General features: G+C 41.9%; 2 protein-coding genes across 4 annotated transcripts in view; both read right to left on the minus strand.

The window, feature by feature from the left end:
• Nucleotides 1-6,963, minus strand: part of dock11 (dedicator of cytokinesis 11) — a 57,843-nt gene extending 50,880 nt beyond the window's left edge. For all 3 annotated transcript variants that reach the window (XM_041965549.1, XM_041965548.1, XM_041965547.1), the window contains exons 1-2: nt 6,683-6,963; nt 505-621 (exon numbers count right to left, since the gene is read on the minus strand). In XM_041965549.1, the coding sequence (XP_041821483.1) occupies nt 505-621; nt 6,683-6,787 (222 nt within the window). In that variant the 5' untranslated portion in view covers nt 6,788-6,963. The remainder of the gene's footprint in view (nt 1-504; nt 622-6,682) is intronic.
• Nucleotides 6,964-8,704: 1,741 nt separating this feature from the next.
• haus4 (HAUS augmin-like complex, subunit 4) lies at nt 8,705-12,362 on the minus strand. Its single transcript, XM_041965429.1, has 9 exons — nt 12,183-12,362; nt 11,825-11,964; nt 11,410-11,541; nt 10,690-10,830; nt 10,351-10,447; nt 10,076-10,221; nt 9,689-9,819; nt 9,463-9,531; nt 8,705-9,344 (listed from the first exon to the last, which is right to left on the minus strand). The coding sequence occupies exons 1-9, from the start codon at nt 12,247-12,249 to the stop codon at nt 9,158-9,160; spliced, it is 1,110 nt and encodes a 369-aa protein (XP_041821363.1). The 5' UTR covers nt 12,250-12,362; the 3' UTR covers nt 8,705-9,157.
• Nucleotides 12,363-14,270: the final 1,908 nt, after the last annotated feature.

Here is a 14,270-nt window from a genome sequence, read left to right on the forward strand (position 1 = left end):
TCCATTACATCAACAAAGAGCACTGACGAGTTGATTTTTTACACTGTACAAAGTCCTGCTGAGATCATATCTTGGTCAAAATCTTGACAACATAAATTTAAGGGGTTTGTTTTGAAAATGTTTGTGTATGTTCTTCTGCAAAAAAATTAATATCGCCTGATATGTCATCATCTTTTTTTGAAACACTCTATTGGCCTCAAATTTCCTGTATTGACTGGCTTCTACTAAACAATCTGGATTTTTCAGTCTTATGTGCCAACCAATTACAACTTTAATTGAATTTAATAAGTGATAACTTTGGAAGCTTAGTGTATGAGGGGATGGCAAGAAATGGGAGTCTAAGGACCTACAGAGCCCTACACTCCTAGATACTGACGCTAGGAGACAGCAGACTGCTGGGTAAGCTGCACAGCTGCCTGGGCTGTGACTTCATCCTGAGGAAGAAGTTGACCAGGGTGACAGCGAGTCCCAAAGGACGCAGCGAGAAAGCATGAAGGGACTCACTGAGACATCGTCGACAGGGCAGAGCAGCAGGTCTCGGTGGGGGTCACTGTGGATCTGGGCCTTTCTCTGAAACACCACAGCCTCATAGTCCAGTGGTTCAATGATCTTTGGCTGCTCCTGAAAGAGGAAGATGGACAGAACACAAATACATGCAGCTTCAAATAAACACAGTATTTCTATTTGATCTGACGTTCTTAACTCCGCCTTTCCTGCACATGCATTTGCTATTTGAAAGCAGTTAACATGGGCTCACCCCAGACGTTTACCACTCATGCAAAAGCAGAGCCAAAACAGACCAGAGAGACAGCCGCAAAGTTCAGAGGACTGTCACGGTGCTGGGAAACAGTTGCTCAGACAATTGAGGGTGGATGAAAAAAAGACAAAAAGATGACAAAAGGGAGCGACTGACAACAAATACATAGGGCAAGAAAGGTGAGACGGAGGCATGTGTAATACTGAAACAAAATACAAGAAATAAGTCACATGCCACATGGCAGTTCTAGCTTAACACCATGACTTCCTGTTTTGAGTTTTATGGAGAAGCGAACAATATGAAATCATTATGTCTTAAACTGGCCTACAGGCTGAAACCTAGCCTCCCATAACTAGGTCAAGATGTGATCACAAGTATAAACCTAAACCACTTGGAAAGATTGAGAATTAATTCCAAGAAAGTGCCACTTTAAGCTCAAGCTAAGCGGTCAAGATGGTGATGAATAGCTTAGCCAACAAGGCTTGGCGGAGCGACACCAAACCGTTTGGACTCAAGCAGAGGAAATCAGACTGTATGGACTAGATCGGCTTCTGGGCAACATTACTGAGCCCCTGCCACTGAGTCTGTAGGCTGGCTAGCTGACATGCAGTGTACAAGCACAGTAGGAAGAAGGACTCTATGAACCCTGACTATGCCATAAAGCCAAGAGTGTAGGACTGAGTCATTTTCCACCTTGTCATATTTCCATTTAAGAGCCGTGCAGCGGAGATGCAGAGCTTTGTTTTCCCATTGTACCACTGTTGGAGGGAGAAGAGTGAGCAAGCCAGGAATAAAGTTATTCAGTAGTTTGGCTGCTGCTTTTTTCCTCTTCTGCTTGCTGGTCTCCCCTCCCATCGACTGCCTTCCCGCGAAAACTATCATTGGGTATGTTTACATGTGCAGCTATTCAGAAATTCTGGATACAAGCCCTTAAAAATGTTGAGGTCGTTTTGAGATATGCAGCTTTATATGCCCAGTTAACCATTTAACATATGAGTTTTTTCCCCCTGAATGGCCCTGACATATTTTACCTCTATAATCTTCTTACTATGAGCAACAGGGACCTTCATGAGCACATAGGTTTCTTCCAAAGGTTGAACAGTTATTATTAAAAACTTAATATATTGTACTTTTTCTGAACTTTAACTCTGATTGTAGCTTATTTAGTCCTAAAAATGAAATATTACAGAGGAATACTTTAAAGCGGTAAAGTTGGAAAAAAAATCAGTTCCACTGAATTGACAGTATCACATGTATACATTAGCTTTGGAAATTTTGGTTCTCCACTGGAATTTAAAATACGGGTCTGTGGGTTTTAACAATGCTTGGCTACACATTATGAGTCCACTAACATTTAAGGAGTTAAAAATCTCCCCCTTGAATATCGTGGTATCTGTGCAAAAGACACTAAAGGAAAGAAACGTCTCCTTTTCCATGTTCTCTAACCGATAATTTGGCCCGTGGAATAAGATGGTTACACGTACATGTTCTCTGCAGAGTTTTCCACCAGACCCCGACTTTCTTGGTTGTCCACATGAACGCTGCCTCGAGCATTTTTTGAACCACTAATGTAAATAAAAATGTCCTAACCCTAATGGTGATATTTGTGAAATGTGAAATGTAGCATTTGCAAGTAGCACCTCTGTCATCTTTTTACATGAAGACTGGCTACTCAGTGGATAACCAGCAAACCTAAGCTGCAGCTGAACTCAACACCTACAAGTCTGTTGAAACCATTACACTGTGCCGCCCCTGCACCCACAGCAGCAGCTCTGCTTCCTGTCATGTGCAGCAACTTCAACCGCTGCGCTTCAAGTCAGAGGCGACTGTTCGGCAGCACGCGGTGGCTCGAGTGCAACACTGATCATGTTACAGAGACGCAGAGAGAAACAGAGAGGGAGGGAGGGGCAGGAAGCAAGCAAAGACAGAAGGAAAGACCGAGAGAGAGAGTTCTGCTTTCATAGAAGAGCAAAGAAGCAGAAGAATCACAAGCAGGCGGCTGCCAACCACAGTTTCACTGATTGAGAAACAAAGAGATGCTAAAAGACTGGAGGACGTGGCCTAACACTCGGGCGTAACTGTATGACACAAGCCATCAAGACATTTTCTATGTTACATTATGTCAGTCTCCCTTCAGGTCTCACACTGAGCTATCAACCTGGTCGGAGAACACTCAAACACCAATCACTGAGCACAAGGCGTGACTCCCAGTGTGCCTCCAGGGGACTATGATGATGATGATGATGATGTTAGCAAGGGTGCATTTCCAGATGTCTGTGTCCCATTACAGCTCAGCAAATGCAAGGCACTCTCGACTCCAACACAGCCAGGTGCATTTTATCACATTGGCTCGGGAAGCTTACACTTGTGCACAATGAGCAGCACACACACACACACACACACACACTGGTCGCACACAGCACGAAGCAGCTCCACTGTCCCACAGCTGACCCCAGTAAGTGCTCCAATCTGTGTGAGTGTGAGCAGCCCAGACACAGAGCGGCTCATCTGAGGGGAGAAAAAGAGCCAGGCTAGCTTCTTTATCCTTGTGCGAATCCCAAAAAAATGCATTAATGTATAAATACAGCTTCTTGCTGCATTCACATTAGGAATGTAAAGCTAGATACATAGATAGATTAATGCCAAATTCAAAGCTAATTATGTGGAATTTAAGTTTCTGCTATCCAACACATCTCTGTACACACAATATACATGAAAATATAGTGTTTTTTCTATTAATTTCATAGTTCAATTTCACAGTCCTATCAAATTTAGGATTTATATACATATACAGTACAATTTAATCCTTCAGTAAAGACTCCACCAAAAACTGATGAAATATAGAGATATATGCCTGGCCTCGCTGCAGAATGATGCATCAGTGAGGCTAGCAAGGTGGAGAGGCATGTCAGCCAGACTCAGTGGAATACTTAGATGTATTTAATCCACAGAGGGTGACATTCCTACTGACTATACAACAACACGCGTCACATGGATGCTGGCTGTACAATCACATGGATGCTGGTGTTTCTGTGTCCTAGATGTCAACGGTGCATTCCTCTAGAGTGGTTTGTCCCAGTATTTCAAGTCCCCCAACCCCATAAACAGACTGCATCTGGACACAACACAATATGGGGAAATTAACCTGTTTGCTCAACGAGCATCGGCAGGGTTTTATTTCCTTCCCTGTCAACAATCCGTCCAACGTGTAATGTTTTGCTGTCTGATTTAAATGTTGACAGTCTTGCTGGCATCCGAGCACTCTTATTTTTCATTGATCCAAAATTAATCAGGTTCCCAGAACTTTTTTACAGCAGATACTGAAACTTAACAGAGAAGGAAAAGCACAAGTGGAATTCATGACATTAGCCATGGCGCTGTTTAAGAAATAACTGCAATGCAATGCAGCACGCACAACTTCAGTTATAAGTTACAACTGTGTTTGACAAGTCAAAATGTGTGGTGTGTTTCACTCCTCATCATGTGCATACGCCCTACAATGTTTCTGCAGGGTGCCCAGTGCCCACCCTCCAAGTTTGGGAACCGCTTAGGGCTGCAACTAACAATTCTATTCATTGATGATTAATCTGACCATTTTCTTGTTTAAGATGTTGTAACGTCCCACACCTCAAGGAGATGTATTCAAATGTCTTCTTGTTTTATTCAATCAACAGTTTACAATCATATAAATCAAAGAAAAGTCTAGTCCTCGTGTTTGGAAAGCTGCAGGCAGCATTGCAAGGCTTTTTGGCTTGAAATTAAGAATTAATGGATTATAACAGATGCACATTGATTGATCATTGGAGCTCCAGAACAACTACTCCCAACAGTCTGTGTAAGGTCAAATGACCGGCTCCCTGGTAATAACTTTGTGAAATATCGACATAGGTAAGTATTTATCAATACCTGGTCCTATTTCTTATGTATACCTGCTGGCCATTAGATAACCTGGGAACATGCAGCAACCCTCCTTCCTGTAAAGACTATATTCTACCAATTACCAGGCTGACAATGAATGGTTCTGTAAGATTTTAATGTAAAAGGGCACTAAACACAGACACAGATGTGGACTTGATAATGATTTTTCAGCAGGACTTTCTCTGTACTGCAGGAAGACCAGTAACCACTGACTGACACATCAGCTGATGGGACTGCTCATGAAGCAGCTTAACAGTAATTGGCCCAAGGGTCACCTGAGTCATTTAGGCACTAGAGTTACCACCTTGTGGTTGTATGCCTCCGTCAACCAGTCAAGTCACCAGCTGAGGTCACAGTGAGCTTGACCTTTGACCTTAGTACAAGGTTCTAGGTCTTAGTCCAAGACGGACAACCGGAAAACAAAACATAATAACATACTTCAGTGTTGTGCACGCCAGTGTTTCCTTTTGCAAAGTTTTATTTGACTTTCTGCTCTGAAACATGTCAAACCTGCTTGTTCACCTGAAAACCAGAACACACAGACATGGAGGGACGGGCTGAGAAATAATACTGACTTCATAGAGACGAAGAAGTCAGAATGAGCGCACAAAAAAAAGGTCACAGAGGAAGCATGGTCACAGCATGCCTGAGGGAATCCCCATGCGAGAGGAATGCGACCTCCACAAAACACCGTTTGTTCTCCAGCCAACCGTCTACTTCACAACAGGGGCAGCCAAAACCTGACACTAAAACAGAAAAAAGACACAACATAGCACACGAATCACACGTGGCCTCAGACAAAACAGACACAAGCTCCCGCCTCTGCTGAGGAAATCAAAGCCTTATCACATGATATTTTGCGCTAATAACCTCTTTGCGTCATCCTCCCCAAGATGATCATCATAAGACTGAAGCCTAATCTCAAGGGAACAAGAGTTTATCTCTTATCCAAACTCATCCAGCTCCACTCTCTAAACAGCTGGAGATGTATGGCTGTTGTGGTTGGGGTTGAAGCTGCGGTTCATCACTTCGTGAGAAAGCGGAGGACTGTTTTAGTTATTAGAAAAAGGAAACATCAGCAGGCAAGTGTCAATCTGTGCAGACTGGAACCACTGGAAGTGTTAAGAGAAATGTCACCCCTCTGCCTTACTGACATGTTAATAAGTTCTCTCTCTCTCGCTCACACACACACACACACACGCTGCATCAGCAGGCTCCTCAATGCTATTCATCTCAAGCCACTGCGTCTAATCCCTCATTATTGCAGTCCCTTCCAAGTCACTATCAGCCAGCAGCACTGCTCTTCAGTCAAAAGCAGAAAACAATGCACAATTAAGAAATCTTGCATTAGCAATACACATCCACTTTGAGGACACGCATTAACCGCCTTCTGCTGCGCAATGTGCCCATTTCCAGCAGAAATAAAGAGGCGCGCGCACACTGCTCCAAGGCAGAGACAGGGAAGCCATGCTGCAGCTGTCCGACTGGCACCGCTCCTCATCCGCCAGCACACAAAAGGAGCCGCACAAGACTGAAAAACCATGTGTTCCGATGGACAATGTCATACTGTTCTGTGCTGTAATGCAGAAAACCAACACAGCATATGGGAGGAAAATTCACGGCATATAATCGCTCCATAATTACTTGTCTTTTAACATTACAGAGACTGCGGCGCTGGCAAAAAGAGATTGTTTGAGCGCATTCAGAGACATACCGGAGCTCCACAGTAGCTATGGGTTAACGTTAAGGTTAGCGGGACAAGCGAGGTGAATGAAGGCTGAAAAAAAAACAGGAATGAAAGAGTCTGAAGAATGTGGGGTTGAGCCAAAAAAACAAACAAAAAAAAAAGAGTAGCAGTAATGTAGACAACGGGAATTTAAAAGCCACACTCCCCGGGGAGGACGGAGGGGAGGGAGTTAGCAGGCTAACCAGATAGTTAAGCTACATTATCTGCGTTAGCTAAAATGACCGCCCGCCGGTCCTGACAGCGTTTTCAGCTCCGCTCACCACAAGGTCCACGGTGCTCCTCACTGCCTCCGACACGCTCTGCCGGACTTCCGCGGCCGTCCCGGGTTTGCTTAACCGCTTCGTAAATTTTCGCACCTCAGACATAGTGCCCCTGTGGATGAAATCCGCTCGGTGTGCCCCGGTGTGAATGTGCGCACGCCGCAGTAGCGGACGGAGCGGTAGCACTACTGTGTGACAGCCAGATGTGGGTTGTGTTGGAGGAGGTGAACCAGCCAGCGGTTCGCGTCGCGAGGCGGGGCCGCCGCCGCTGCTGCTGCTGCTGCTGCTGGTGATGATGATGATGATGATGAGAGGGGACCAGAGAGGGTTTAACAGCGCGAGATGCTTCACTCTTACCTACTTCCGTTTCTCCTCAGTGGGGCAGACTTAACCAAGGGTCGTCAACGTAGAGAAGACAACGCATTGGGCGTTAACCTGACAGCGTCAACTACTGTCTGTAACAATAAGGAAATCATTTTTCTCTTATATATTTTAGATTGTTTTACGGCCTAGAAGAGAAAAGTATTAATTAGCATATTGTGTCTTTAATAAGTATAACAGTCTTGTTAGACACTTTGTTCTATGATATGCTTCAGACTAAACGCAAGCAAACACAGTCTTAAAGGGTTTTAAAACAGTTTAATATTGAACAGAATTAGGGTGAATTTACCTCGTCTGGTCTCAAAATTGAAAGTATGCTGCCATCTTGTGGATTAGGCTGCAAATAGCAGGAAAATAGCACCAATCCGCGCATTTTTCTCTTCTCTTACTCAACAAAGATTCCACAAGACAGCAAGTGTTAATGGCAGCTTTTTTACCAGAAAACTGGTTTTATTTCAGTAATACTGATGCCATTTGGCTGATACAAATGTAACACATATAAAAATGTGTCAATTTAGGACACGCTCCCGGTGGTACTGTACTTATGTGCAAATTTGATGTACTTGCAGTTCTAGTTTTTGCAACTTCACACTTCTGCTTCACTACATCTCAGAGATAAATCTTGTACATTGTACTCCACTACATTTGTCTAAGAGCTTTAGTCACTGGTTACTTTTTTGATTACAACCCCTTGATTACAACCCTTTGATTACAGCCCCTTCCTGTCCACTAAAATCCATGCATCTCCAAATTTGGTGAATTTGAACTTCTCTGATAAACTGATGGATCACATGTTCCTTTGGGGTTGAGTAAATTCCCCTACATCTTAAACAAAATGAACTATTTAAAAACAAACATATGGAGATCTTATAAAATGTGATGTGTTGCTTTTCAACTACCCAGCACTAAATAAAATAGTTCAAATGAGCTCAACATTAAACATACAGCAATAAAATGCAACATATGCATTAATTCAGCAGTAATATTAATCCAAAAACATCATATCTAATAGTAAAACACTGAGAGAGAGACCTATAGTACAGTGAGTATTTCTACTTTTTAATTTTAAGTAGAATTTGCAGGTAATGCTGACATTTATTTACTTAAGGTATTGAATGCAGGACTTTTACTTGTAGTGGAGTCGTTTAATAGTGTGGTATTAATACTTTTACTGAAGTAAAGGATCTGAATACTTCTTCCACCACTGCATGTTCCCTTTTTACTAATTTGCATTCTTTGTCTCATATTAAAGTTTTGTCTCCACCTCATTTGCATCTGATGTGACAGGGAGAATTCCTCAGTGATTTAACAATCAATAAGGACATAACACCCACGTGTATTTGATATAATGGCTGAAACTCCTGGAGAAGTAAGATTGTTGTATCAATCTTCTATTCGGATTATTTACATGTTGTGTTTTATGAAGGGCAGTGTATTATCAGTGTCAGTACTTACTAAATTGGCTATGAGATGTGTGCAAAGACACACCAAGAAAGGATGAGTGTTATGTTCTTGTATGACACCCATCATATGTGAAGGATGCTGTTTACTTGTCAGGACATATCATGTGTATGTTATTCCCACGACGCAACCGAAGGGACAACAGACATATACGGTATATAGATTCAGACTCCTGCTGATTTATTTTAGTTTATTTCCATAGGAATCTTCAGTCAACTTCTGGCACATTTTACTGTGTACTGATATCTGGACAAAGGTCTGCAACGACAATTTAACTTTTGCAAAAATATTCCTTTACACTGTTATTTCAGGTGATATTAAATTAAGTCACTGCACAGATGCTCCACTGCTGTCTCTGCTAACCAGGAAACACGTTTTTACACAGAATTACCATGGTGATACACTGAAGGGGCTTGACTGAATTCACTGAAGTTAACTGAAAAACATTCTTAAGTTAGGGGGCTCCAGTGGGAGCCTGCAGTTAGCCCACTCACTACTGTACCTGCGACATATTTCCTGTAGGCCAAATGTCCACAGTTTCTGTGTCAAGCATCCGAAAGCCACCATGTCATTGTGAGCAAAGACACACACAAAGGGAATGGCTGGCTGTTGTTCCGGCATCAGATTTGATCTTCACTTGGCATTGTACTGGGCGAACTCCTTCAGAGCCCAGTTTTTCATTTCTATCTCCTGCCGTAACCTGCAGTACTCCTCAGCCAGGGCTTCAAACTCTTTGCCCAAGATCTCAAAGGAGGCCAGTTTTAACTCAACAGACTGCTTCTCCACCTGACACGCTTTCAGCTCAGAGTCCAGCTTCTCTCTGAAATGAAGACACAAAAAGCAAGTATCAGCCAGAATGTAGTTACTATAATAACTTTACTTTGGGTTAGGAACTACATGACAAAAGCAAGGAATTAGATGAACAAAAAGCCTCTTGCCTTATTTTTCTATGAGCAGAAATAGAGTCCACTGTGTATGTGTCCAGCTGAATTTCCACCATTTCAGTCCTTTGAAGGAAGTAGAGAAAACATGCAAATAGCTTGTAATACAGATGGTCTAAAAATGTGACTTTATTCTCCCTGTAAGTCTTTCTGGATAAGAGCACCACAAAATCCACAATCTCAAAAGGTTTTTAAGCACATGAAGAATTTAAAAACTTCTTACTTGATCTTCTGTAAGACTAATTCACATTTTCCCTCAAAGTAGTCTAACTTCTTCCGGTCCAAATCTGTCTGAATCCTCAGTCTGTGGTCCAGGATGAGAGACTGAAGAAGTTGAATACACTTAATCAGCTCCTGGACAAGAGTCAAAAGAAGAAAAAAAAAAATTAATCAGAATAATTACAACAGCTTTCTTGCCTGTACACACTTACATTTTTTAGTATTTTATTATACAACAAGTTCTAGTGATTGAAACTTTTCAAAATATGCAAAGAACATAGAACCACCATAAGTATATAAAATATACAAACAGTATATGACAAACTGCAATAAACAGAGGAAACTTGTAATCTCATTTTCATTAACTACATGTAATTGAAGGAGCGCTTACAGAGAGGTAGAGTTGAGTCTGTCTTTGCAGGAGAACTGCGGTTTCCCGGCAGGTCTCCTTCAGACCCTCCGCTCTCTTCTTCTCTTTGTCCAGCTGGGTTGACAGATGAGACAACTTGCTGTTCTTCAGACCCTCACTCTCACTCTCTAGAAGAAATTAAAACAACATCTTGGTCTTCATGTTGATGCAGAACAATGATGCGATATAAATTGAGTGAACGTGGATGATAATTTGTACTGGTGAGGACACAATAAATCAGTGTCTAGATACTGTACCACATTCAGGTTGATAGTAAGAGAGCAGACTCAAACACTTTTTCTTCAGATGTTTCTCCAGCTCTCTGGGAAGACCCTGTTTCATTCTTTGAACATTCTGGTAAAGACAAATACAGCATTGTTGCTGAACAAGCTACATTTCAACATTAATCTGCAACATTTGTTATGTTGCCGAATTGTCTGTCTACTGGTCAACTCATGCGTTGCTTTGGTACAACTGTATTATCATCAATCTATCATTTCATTCATGCAAAACACATTCACACACAAAACCATAGCAACATAGTAAATAGTTCTCCTTTATGTATAGAAGGTGAATGTTCTGTATTTATGACTCACCTTCTCTGATGGCATGAGTTCCATCACCTGTTGAGGGTTCAAACCCAGAATAGAGGGCTGGTCCTGGTTGGTAGTGCTACTGGGATCCAGCTGTCTGATACACTGAGACACGAGCAGAGACTTCTCCATCGTCTCATAGAACTACACACACACACAATGATATATTCCAGTTAAGGTTGGGTGGTATGATGGTATGTACCGTGCAAGGGTACAAGTGTGTCCACCAGTAGAGATCTGGCATACCGTTTCTACTGCAGGACCTATCCCTGAGGACGTATTGACACCCTGTCATTCACAGTGTCTGCACTGCTGCACAGCTGCACCTGCCTCCCAAGGCCACATGATTTGACCAGCAAGACTGCTTACCATGTTCTCACGGGCCATGAGAGAGACAATCAGTGGCAATAACGCACCTCAACTGCATAAAGCCAATTTTGATTAATTGTCAGATAACTGCCACTCAATTAAAACACTGCTGATGTCTGTCTCTCTGATCTTTTGTCACTTTTGTAAACATGAAGGTGCAGTTTACACATATGTAAGCTGGAAGGTTTCTGAATAGTGAAGTTCAAATGTGATCTTTAACCTGAGACTTGTAGCTGCAACATGCAAAATAGTTTGCCTAGTGCTGCTTTAATGACCAAAAATATATATGTTGTCCATGATTCTGACAGGTGTTTGTGCATTTGTGGACTGTGCAGATAAGTATGTGAAATGTACCATGTTCTGGTCAGGGGGTACAGTGGCACGGTGCTTCCTGATACAGTGGTCCTGAATCATCTCCTGCAGCCCTTTGTGGAGACTCTCGGAGCGCAGCCATTGACGCCTCTGGCTCTGCAGCTTCTGCTCCGCCTGAAACAAAAGCATCTCTAAATGCTCACAGACAAAACCTAACTCACAACTGTGCTCATTTCAGAGATTGCAATTCTTACTGGTTACCAGTAGAGGTCGGTAAAACACAGACTAGCTACTGTGTAACTGAAAATTAATTACTCTTTAAGTGGCAAATCCAGCAAACGTTTTGCTTTTTGGTCTAACTTTAGTTGGAATTACGGCATGTAACACGGCATCTTGCAAAGCAAGGAGCTTGTATGCTTGCAGATGTGGAAGCGGTGAGCACAGTGCCTGCTGATACCTTGTCCAGCTCTGTCTTCAGTGGGACAGCGAGTCCAGTTTGGTCCACATGTTGTGCCAGGGTGGCCAGGAGTTTACAGAGCTGAGGGTTCTGGGTCAGATCCTCCTCTGTAATGTCACACAGAGGGAAGGAGGCGAGAACTGTGGGAGAAACACAATGAACGTATTAACGATAGCCAAACCGAACAACAGCACGAAACTCCAGTATTAACTAAATACTACTTATAGTTTCTTTCACATTAAACACTTTTATTTTTCATCTCTTAATGTCTCAAGTTTAATGTTTCAAGCTACCACATCTGCATTTTATCTGACAAACAGTCTAAGCAGAAGTTAAGTTAGTAAACTTGTTTTCTTACCGCGTTGATGCAAGCTGTCAGCCTTCCCCAGCGATGATATATGTGTAGACTCGGGACCAGCGGACATTTTCAGATGAATTAGGTTCCTATTTTAACGCAAAAGTTGTTGTTTTTTGTTACTTCTGGGGGCCTTTTTCGAGATTACGAACACAACACGAAAATAAAATTCTACTTCCTGACTCAAGTTGCGCGCGTTTCCAGGAAGCGTTCGCATTGGCTAATTGACCCATGTGGTCACAATACCGCCTGTGAGAGCTGCATGCCACTCGCGGGAACGCGCACAGTGAAAGCAATACTGATCAGACTTCTGATGATTTCGAAGGAATATTGCTGTTTAACAACATTATTGTCTTTATTTTCATGAATGATGATAAATAATGTGTAGTCTAGATTTGTATCTCCATGGTAAGTTGACTTTTTTCAAAATATAGAAAAACGTTTTTTGTTTCTTTAAAACTTTGCAGGTTTTGTGATATGACAGTGATGGCAGAGGCAACAGAGTTCCTCATGGCTAAACTGGCAAATATAACACAGTCTTCCTGCACATAACACGAGATGGCATGAGGTGGTACAAAATATACGCAGTTCATCATCAGAGTCCAGCTTTTCTGTCATGTAAAAAACACTCTTCTGTCAGCAACGTTATCTTACCGTTAATTCTGAGGGGTGTTCACATGCAGGCCTGGATCACAACAAGGCGCTTCTTACTCAGTCAGATGCAGTAAGAGCTCTAAGTAAGATCTGGAAAAAGAAAGGTGCCTTTCACAGCAGTTGAGCAGTTACACTGTTCAACTCCCTGCCTCTCTCAGTTTGAATCTGTATCGTTTGCTACTCTTTTGCTTGAGGTCTGCACTATAGCGGCCATTCACGGTCAAAGCCAAGTATAAGAGGTTTGATGAGTGCTCGAAGTCCTTCCACCAGATGGATGAAAGCTTTTTCTCTGAGAGGATGTCATCTCTGCCATCCAGGATATGGACCATTAAGCACAGACTGCTGCATTTACATTCACTGATGCACCTCAGATGGGCTGAAAGAGGGACTTCTGGACAAGAGGGAGGCTTCTTCACGAGCCTCTCTGGATGAAGAGATGGCCACTGTGGGAGTTTCCACATTCTGGCACAAAACCACTGTACTGATAATACAGTTTTACATGCTGACATCGATATAAAATACTCTGTACTGAGAGTCAGAGGACACATCCTCAGTCAGGTTGGAAACCAGTGTGGTTAAGTTCTTTGATGATGACCTGGAAGACTGACAGCAGGAAGAAGTGAAGGATTCACTGGTTCAAGGCATTGAGTGCAGTGTGAAGAAGAAGAAAGAGGGTGTGTTTGCTTTTTTTTCAATCATATCTAGGAGATTATGACATGGTAGCTGTCATGAGAAGTGATTGATTGAATGATAGTCTAACATTCTTGATATCATTAAATAAATAATGTTAATTCAAACTCGGAGTAATTTTTCTCTGTTTTTGTTTAATATTATTAATTTTAAATAGTGTTCCAGGTTTTAAAATTAACCAGGTTTTAAAAGACTGGCAGAAATCCAGTTAACAATCCTATATGTCAGTTTAAAGCACTGAAAAAAAGTGAAAAGCACTTGGAGTGTACATCAGCAATTCACAACAATTCAACAGTTCAATTCACAATTCTCAAGAAGTCAGTCAGGTGTTTCATTTTGGATTGAAAATAGGACAATCATAACAAGCTGGCTGCAGTAATGCTATACACATACACTACAGAAATAAAGGAAAATGGTATGTTAATGATATTGGTCTTAATTATGAACTATGTTGCAAGGTCAGCCCAAATAGTTGCTTATGAGTTTAGTTTAATTACACTGCTAGCGTAGCTTTTTAACTTAGCAGTAAAGATTGCTTTACCAGAGCTTGCTGAACTTCCAGGCAGATGTGGTATTGCCAGGAGAAGACTTATTTAGCTTTAATAAACTAAATAAAGTTTTCATAATCCTCTCTTATTGGTTTTGCTGTGCCAGATTTGTTTCACTTTCTTCCTGCTGAAGTGGAAAATAAATTTAAAGTCAACTGGAAATATACTTCTATAAGTCAACTCTAGAGCTTGACTAGCA

This window comes from Chelmon rostratus, chromosome 23, assembly GCF_017976325.1.
Source record: "Chelmon rostratus isolate fCheRos1 chromosome 23, fCheRos1.pri, whole genome shotgun sequence".
Taxonomy (NCBI): Eukaryota; Metazoa; Chordata; class Actinopteri; order Chaetodontiformes; family Chaetodontidae; genus Chelmon; species Chelmon rostratus.